This window comes from Callorhinus ursinus, unplaced genomic scaffold (genome assembly GCF_003265705.2).
Source record: "Callorhinus ursinus isolate GAN/ISIS: 27379988/994484 unplaced genomic scaffold, GSC_fseal_2.0 scaffold99, whole genome shotgun sequence".
NCBI lineage: Eukaryota > Metazoa > Chordata > Mammalia > Carnivora > Otariidae > Callorhinus > Callorhinus ursinus.
Genome location: NW_027397161.1, coordinates 444,536 through 452,928, shown reverse-complemented (window position 1 = coordinate 452,928; position 8,393 = coordinate 444,536). Strand labels below are relative to the sequence as shown.

At 56.8% G+C, this 8,393-nt stretch overlaps 1 protein-coding gene across 5 annotated transcripts in view; it reads left to right on the top strand.

Annotated features, from left to right (window-relative positions):
* The window catches only part of PTPRN2 (protein tyrosine phosphatase receptor type N2), an 822,430-nt gene extending 817,834 nt beyond the window's left edge, over positions 1 to 4,596 (top strand). For all 5 annotated transcript variants that reach the window (XM_025859126.2, XM_073888925.1, XM_073888924.1 and 2 more), the window contains one exon: positions 2,972 to 4,596. In XM_025859126.2, the coding sequence (XP_025714911.2) occupies positions 2,972 to 3,043 (72 nt within the window). In that variant the 3' untranslated portion in view covers positions 3,044 to 4,596. The remainder of the gene's footprint in view (positions 1 to 2,971) is intronic.
* The last annotated feature ends 3,797 nt before the right edge of the window (positions 4,597 to 8,393 follow it).

Here is an 8,393-nt window from a genome sequence, read left to right as displayed (position 1 = left end):
GTGCGCACATGTATAAACGTGCACATGGGCGTGCATGCCTATGTGTGTACACACATATAAACGTACACATGTGCGTGCATACATGTGTGCATACCTATGTGTGTGCACACGTATAAACGTACACGTGTGCACGCATGCGTACCTATTAGTGTACGCACGCGTGCGTGCATACCTGTGTGTGCGCACACGTATAAACGTACACGTGCGCGTGTGCATACCTGTGTGCACACACGTATAAACGTACACATGCGCGCTCACATGTACAATCATGCATACACGTGCACACATGCACATTCGCATGTACACTGTACGCTCATGCACACGCGCACACACATACATGCGCACTCGCGTGTACACTCATGCACACATGCACGCTCACAAGTACACGTGTGCACTCATGCACACACATGCGCGCTCACATGTACACATGTGCACTCATACACATGCGCGCTCACATGTACACGTGTGCAGTCATGCACACACATGCGCGCTCACATGTACACGTGTGCACTCATACACACATGCGCGCTCACATGTACACGTGTGCAGTCATGCACACACATACATGGGTGCACACACATACGCACATGCATGCACCCTGTCCCTCACCTGCTCTGGTATCAGATGTCAAGGATGGAGCCAGGGCTGATCTCTGTGAAGAACAGCTGAGCCAAAGGCACAGAGAGCACTCTGCCCTGCCCACACCATGAGGGAGACGTGGGGAAGTGCTGACCTGGGGGGGTCGTTGGCGCTCCATGGAGGGTAACAGCGCCTGGGGCAGCCATTTACTATGACTCCCTTTGAATTCGGGAATGAAAGTACCATGGCAGTGTTGTGTGGGTCCACCCAGTCCTTTGTGCGAGCCACAAGGATTGCAAACACGAATCTGAGTGTGACTATAAATGCAAACACGCGCACACGCAGCCTCAAACACCTCCACTGACCCTCACAGCCGCCACAGCAAAAGCGAGTCAGGTGCCGTGTCTGCCCAGCTTGTTTGTGGGGCTCCCCGGACTTCTGAGGGGTTGACTCGGGCCTGTCAGTGGAGGTGGTGCCACTGAAACTGGGTGCGCACCCGGCCTCCACCCATGGCGGGAGACCAGAGCGCATCGGCGCTGCCACTCGGGGCTACTTCTCGGGGAAGGAGCAGGGCGGCTGACAAGCCCCATCTCATTGCCGACCAGCCCCAAGGGGCACGGCATGCCTCTGCCAAGGGTCCCTCGTTGCAGGAGGCCCTGGTCTCCTGCCCGCCAGTGCTCCGAGAGCCTCCCGTGGCAGGGCCCAGCGCATCCTGCAGGCCCTCCGGCTCCCAGGGCCACAGAGCACACTGTGACCATCTAAGCCCCACCTCCTGTCGACGTGTCACGTGTACTATGAGCACAGGGTGTCTGGATGAGGCTACTCGAGGCACAGGTGCACGTCTGGTCTGCTCTCCTCACTGGACTCTGTTGGCCCCCTTATCAGATACTCGTGATGGCTACGGAGGATTCCAAATGCGTGAACTTGCCCACTTCCCTGTCAGCGCTATGTCTTGGGATGGATTGTCAGCGTGTCAAAAGCTGTAAGCAGCCACATGACACATGACATGAGAGTTCCAAAGAGTCTCCTTTCATTCTTTCACATTTCAAGTCATCATGAAACCTCGGTCTCCCCACTGGCAAGCCAGCCTTTGGGGAAGAAATGGTCTGGAGTGGCTGTTCATGCGTCATAAACCTGGATCCTCCCAACGACACGTCCCCTTGAACAAGCTGTTAGCCGGAGAGCTGGTGACAGGAGACAGCTTCCTGTCACTGGTGACAGCCAAAGGCCCCTCCTCCGGGGCCTTCGAGCGTGAGGAGGGATGCCGGGCACACGGGGCCTGCCTCCTGAGGCTCCAGCCTCAGGCCGCTGCTGGGCACAGTGGTAAAATCGACTGGGTATGCCTTTGAAGGCAGTTTCCAGAATGTGCATCAGGAGGCTGTGTCCACTAGCAAAGACACTGTGTTGGTCCACGCAGGTCATTCCTTCAAGGCCAATACAAAGAGAACCACCAAGGGACGGTCTTTGACCCCAAAGTGAGGGTTAAATTATCCCGCCTTTCTGTTGTTTCTGCTCCTTGCTGGGCATTCAAAGTGGATTTTAACCATGATTTTTGGATTTGAAGCTGCCCTGCCACAGATTATCAAGCACTGAAGCCATCCAAAGGGCTTTCTCAGTAGGTGATAGTGTGCATCACTTATTATTCCGGTGACTTCTCTGGTATGACTGGGAGGGGCCCAACACCCACTTCAGAATTTCTCTGCAGTGTCGGGGGCGTCGTGTGGCAAGTGACGTGTGCAGGGGACTGGCCTGTGACCTGCGTGGAGGGGTGGGCTTTGTTCCCGTCTGCTGAGCCCTCCCCTTCCAGAGAGGGGAACAGTCCTGACACCGCCCTCATTTCTACCTCCTGGTCTTGGCAGGTTTTGCATGTGCCCCATCCAGCATGTGCCTATGAGTAGGAGCACACATGGGCACACTCGTCTAAGGCTGGACACGCTGTGGATGAGGCGGGGTTTCCCGGCAGGTGCAACAGGGAAGGGCCGGGCTGGACGCTGGGGCGATGGACACTACCCCTCGGCCTCTCCGAGGGGAGGCCATGTGGCTGGCTCCGTGGCAGGTCTGCACGCAGCTGGTGTGGGGTCTGGAGCTCAGGGTGGCCGGTGTCTGCGTCGGCCCTGGCCCGCCCCGGGGGCTGCGCACTCCGCCGTCCCTGTGCCGTCGCGGGCTTAGCAGCTCCTCGCGGTGATAGAAGATGAGCCTTTCCCACGTGAGAAATTCTAATCACCATCAACATGGGGTCTCATCTTGCACACCACTGTCCTCTCTACAGAGATGTGTGATCTTTCTTCCTTTTCCTGAACCAATTCCTTCTGCAAAATGACACGGCAGAGCTGAAGGCCGGAGTCTAGAGGAACGTGGTCCCGCTCACCTCTTCACTTTCTCGTCCCTCCAGGAGCAGTTCGAGTTTGCGCTGACGGCCGTGGCGGAGGAGGTGAACGCCATCCTCAGGGCCCTCCCGCAGTGAGCGCGAGCACGCAGCCCGAGGCTGGGAGGCGCTGGCACCATGGCTGTCGACTGTGGCTGGGAATCGCGATGCCACTTAGTTGTGTGTCTTCAGTGTCCCTGCCTCGTCAGTGCGGCCCAGCGGTTACAATGCGCATCTGTGTTCAACCAAATCATAGTAAGGGGAGATCTGGGGGATCGTCCAATCACAGGACAATCATTTTATCTGTTTTCACTTCCTTGAAAGGAAAACACTTTTCCTTAAAGCACACATTCACATTCTTAATTGCAAACAATGCCCTACTAACGATGCTGTAGGTTGTGCGCTCCACACCATCTCCACGGAGAGCCGGCCTGTGGGCTATAACTCTGAAGGATGGGCCAGCTCTGCAGGGAGGGGACCCGGAGAAGCTGGAAGGGCACCACCAGACATTTGGCATTTGGCTTTACGACAGCTTATCACCGGCAGGAGCCCCTCCCCGACTTGTTCAGGAGTTAGAGCAACAAAGTGTTACCATTCTGCAGCTTTGGGGGAAATAAGAACAGCATCGTCCCTGCGTCTTCCCTCTGTTCCCCCGTGCAGGCTGCCCGACACCTGCCCCCAGTGCTGTTGACAGCCTATCTCCACTGTCCACCCCCCAAAGAAGGGCACAGCGTCCCAGGCCAGCCACCCCAGGCGAGGCCTCCCATCTGCAACCAGTCTGGAGACACATTTTTAACTTTAAATACAGATTTACACATTGCAAAAGCAGATGCTGTTAACAAACTCTTCCCTTGGGGGTAACCAGATCCGGGGAACCAACCTGGCAGGTAACAAGCTCCGGGGTCCCTGAGGAGCGCCCTAGCCCCCAGCAGGCTCCTGTGCTCCCCTCTTGGGGGGAATGTCCTGGGCCCTGCCAGCATCCAGGGGAGACCCTGGGTACCCCGTTCCCAGAAGGGGATGCAGGGTGACGTACATTGTTGGTTTTACTGGGTGAGATCCTGGCACCAGGGAGAAAGGTGGAAACAGCAGCGTTTCCTGGGCCCCGCGCCCCCCCGGGGTCACCTAGGTCAGACACCTGTGTAACTCGCTCAGACACAAGTGTCTAGAGGCGATTCGGATTTGCCACCCTCCGCCCCCGCCCCCGACAGAGGAACTCATTTCGCTGGACTCAGAACGGCGGGCTCTAAGAAGGCAGACAGCTCTGTGCACTACAGCTTTTCTTCTTAGGATTAGGTGTGAATACATCCCCGGTACCTTCCATGTCCCGCTTACTGCACACATTCTTCCCGCCCTAAGTCGACACTGCAACCCAAACACCAGTAGCATTGGGAGAGCGGCCTGTGACTGGGGAAGAAGATGCCAAATACTGTTTGTGTCTTTAAGTGGTCCTGTCATGTCATCTGCTCTAATAGATCTATAATTTTTTGCCAGAGTTGTTTCTCCCTATCTGGAATCTAAATAATGAATAGCAACTAATTTATCTGAATATAGGAAGCATATACCTACTTGTAATTTCTAACCTTATGTTTCGAAAGAAATCCTCCAGTGTGAGATATATAAATATATTTAATTGTGTCAGATTAAACTTTTGATTTCACATTCAAATGGTCTTTATTTGGGGAGGATAGGGCAACTTTCCCTGCCCGTCCTTTGCTCCCGGAGGTGGGGGAGCAGATGGGAGCCTTTCTGAGAATTCCGCCTTTGCAGGGTTAGCTGTGCACGAAGGGCCGGAGCGTCCCAGAGCTTTCCTTCCTCAAAGACTGATTGCAGGATCTCCGGAAGAAGCCGGGGCTGTGGTCTGCGCAGTGTCCCCCAGCCCCTCGTGCCCATCTGTGCGGCGTGAGCACAGGGCTAGCGGCGGAAGACCCTTCCTTCCCGGGGCTCAGGCTCCACCCCCCACAGCCAAACACCCATCCTGGCACATCAAGGCGGCTGCACAGGGGCAGGCTTGTCCTATAGCGCCTCAGTGACCCCAGTGACTCAGGGCTGCGTGTGGAGTCAGCTTGTCATGGGAGTAGGTAACCACTCACAGGGCCCGTCAGCTTGAGGGGCTCAGTGTCCACCCAAGTGCTGGTGTGCGTTTCTCGAGAGATCAGCCCCCAGGTCTCGCTGGGTGGGCACCCAGTTACATCGGTCTCTCAGACCCCCCTTTCCAGAGTCGGCCTCACGTTCAAATCCTGCCTGGGCATCCGCGGACTGCGCGTCCCACTGCTGCGAGTTACTGCCATCGGGGGTCCCTGAGGTATCACAGGTGCACGCACCACATGGGGCGGCTTCTCATGATAAGCACATGTCAGAACATGCACACGGCAGACCCCGAGCCATGAAAAGGTTCCCCTCCCACCATGAGTATTTAGGAATGCTGGACAACATGTACCGGAAACATACGGTGCATACCAGCTCTAACGAAAGGGCAAAGAGGGAGCCCATGGTCGGTGTGGGTGAGTGTGGACACTGAGCCACACAAGGGCTGGGGGCCGGTTCTGAGCAGCCTGCTCTGACCCAGCCCAGGGGGCCCCGGGAGCTGGTGTGCTGGAAATGTCCAGAGCCGGCTCCCTCTGCAAACGTGGACACGCAGAAATGCACGGAGATGTGCACTCCGCCAGCACACAGTAGTGACGTAGCCAGCCCTCCTCATCGTCGGGGTCACGGAGCCAACAACTTCCCACAGAATGCTCACCACAGCCTTCCACACCACCCACTTTCCACTTCGATCAGCATCAGTCACGTCTCCATCACTCACCTGCTGATTCCCGGGATGCATATACCCCCACAAGGAGTGACTTCAACGAGGGAAGGGCGGTGAGTGCCCGGGAAGGGACCGGGAAGAACGCAGCTGCTGGGGATGGGGGTGCAAAGGGAGTAAAGGAACTAGGAAGAGGCCACTTGTGTGTTAACGGAAGTTCTCGGTTCATCCAGGGTAGTTTCTAGTAGCAGCTGATTTTAGCAACCAGTCCATAAAATCCCTGCCTGCTGGTACCAGCGCTTGTGGTGCATCCCTGCCCAGAGCCCAGCAACGACGGGAGGGGTCTGAGACGGGCCGGCCCAGCTGTCCTGCTGGGAAAGAAAGGTGCCAGGAGGCAGGGGGGCAGGGGCCAGTCCGCCCTGCCCGCACCGCACAGGAAACCCAAACCAAACAAGTAGGGTTAAAATGTGAGCCCAGCGGAGCCCTCGGGTGGCGGGCATCAGCGGAGGCAAAACCACTCGGGTGGAGCACCGAAGTCCCCAGAAGGATGCGCCCGAGAGGACTGGGTTAGCTCCCCATAAACAACCATAACCACAGGGAGAAGAGGACCACAGCAGGGCCGAGACGTCTGATACGGGGAGAAATGCAGACAGCACAACAATACAAAAAGGCGATAAAATGAGTCTGAACATTCCAAACGGCATATAAAAAGAACAGTGTGGGTGAAAGGAAGCAGATTTGAAAAAGAACCCAAAGCAACTTTTTTTTTAAGATTTATTTATTTATTATTTATTTGAGTGGGGGCGGGGGCAGAGGGGGAGGCAGAGAACCGCAGACAGACTCCCCGCAGAGTGCAGGGCCCCTTGCGGGACTCGATCTCACGACCCTGACATCAGGACCTGAGCAGAAACCAAGAGTGGAACGCTGAACTGACTGAGCCCCCCAGGGGCCCCCAACACAGCTTCTGGAAGTGAAACCCAAAGGGAACGATTATTTAGAAACTGGGGAAGGTATGTGCACGTGGGGCAAGCTGGGGTAGGAACTCCAGCTCAGCAGCAGGCTGGGAACCGCTCAGGCACCAGCCGTCACCTCACAACCGGGCTGAAGACCCCTGCAGATGTTCTGAGACGGGATGGAGCCAGCATTCTGGAAGGAAACAGAACCGGTGCAAGACCCCCTGCAGAGCCTTCGCCCCCACAGCACAGGGGCGCTCGTGTGGGGCCAGCGCTGCCCCGCACCGTGCGGCCCTGCAGAACCTGCTGCGACCCCGGGTCCCAGCCCCCGTGGCCGCGGACACCTGCTGGAAGTCCTTGTTACTACCATGGCCCTTCCTCCTGGACCGACCTGGGATGTGCATCTCCCAGTCACCAGGAGGGCTTTATCCCCCTGACAACACCCAGCATGTGGTGGGGCACCAAGCATGTACTCTGACAGAGGGGCTGTAGCCCCTGGTCCTGAGGGGCTTCAAGATCACCTGGAAGAGACCGGGGCAGTTGGGGGGCTAAAGAGAAAAATACGTGCACCCCCGCGGACCCTCACCAGGTGGCAGCGAGCTCAGCGGGGAAGCAAGCAGGGCATGGTGAGGGCTCAGCCACCCACCTTACGGGAGGCTCTGAACTCACCCCCGCCCGCCCGCCCCCATCGCCTCCAGAGACCGAGTCTGGGGTGGTTCTAACCCCCTCCCAACACCGTGGGCTTCACCAGAAGCGATTCGGGGATGCATTTTTATGAAATTGTTGCTTGAGACTCTTTTTTTTTTTTTTCAATAAAATCTGTTAGATGTAATCTTACCGGACGTAAGCGGAAGCGCTGTGCACGGCAATTCTATAACCTGGGTGATTCAAGATCACACAATGCCTCTCTTCACAGCGAGAGCCCAAACCTGTGTTCGGAGTATTGGAACTGGGGTCACCGCAAATCCTTGGAAATACGCACGCGTGTGCTCATACACAAACCTGCTAGTCGATAAAGTCCTGGGAGCGTGAGGGTGCTGGGTCACAGCCTGGCCCCCTTGTGCCACAGTCAGCTCTACTCCACCCTCACCCGCACCTCCCACAGTCGGCAGCATCCTGCCCTTACTGGCCAGACCTGGTCAGCGCCATCTCACCAGCGGCTGGGCAGGGCAGGCCCGGGCAGTTTTCCCTCCCCCTCAAAGGCCCGCAGTCATGGGGGCTGGCACAGCCCTGTCCGCTGACACCAAGTCCACTTGCCACCGCGCCCGCCGGTGGCCACGTCCTACAGCCAGGGCTCGGGGCACCCTCGCACACAGCATCCGCACCGTGTCCCTCGCGGCTGTCTCCGCGGTTGGCTGGAGCATCTGCTTCTCGAGTGTCTCAGGGGAAGGCCGCAGGTCACCGTGCTCTCCCCACGCTGGGCCCAGCCTGCACCAGGGGGCGCGGGCTCAGAGTCTCCCCCAGCTGGGGCCCCAGGTTTGGGTGTAGGAGGCTGTATGTTCCTTTGAAAATCACCTTCATACTTGCAAAGAGCCAGTGTGCGTGCCCTCTGCTCTGTCAGCTGTCTTTCTCGCTGTTGCTCTCCGTGGGGAAAAGGCAGTAATATTTCATGTGATCTGTGTTGTGTGCTTTATTAATCAAGGAGAACACTAATAAAACCTTCATAATTAGTGTAACAGGCATTAATTCAAAGACGTTTATTGGGATAGAAAATTAGACTTTGATGACACCTTTGTTCCTACACAGTGGC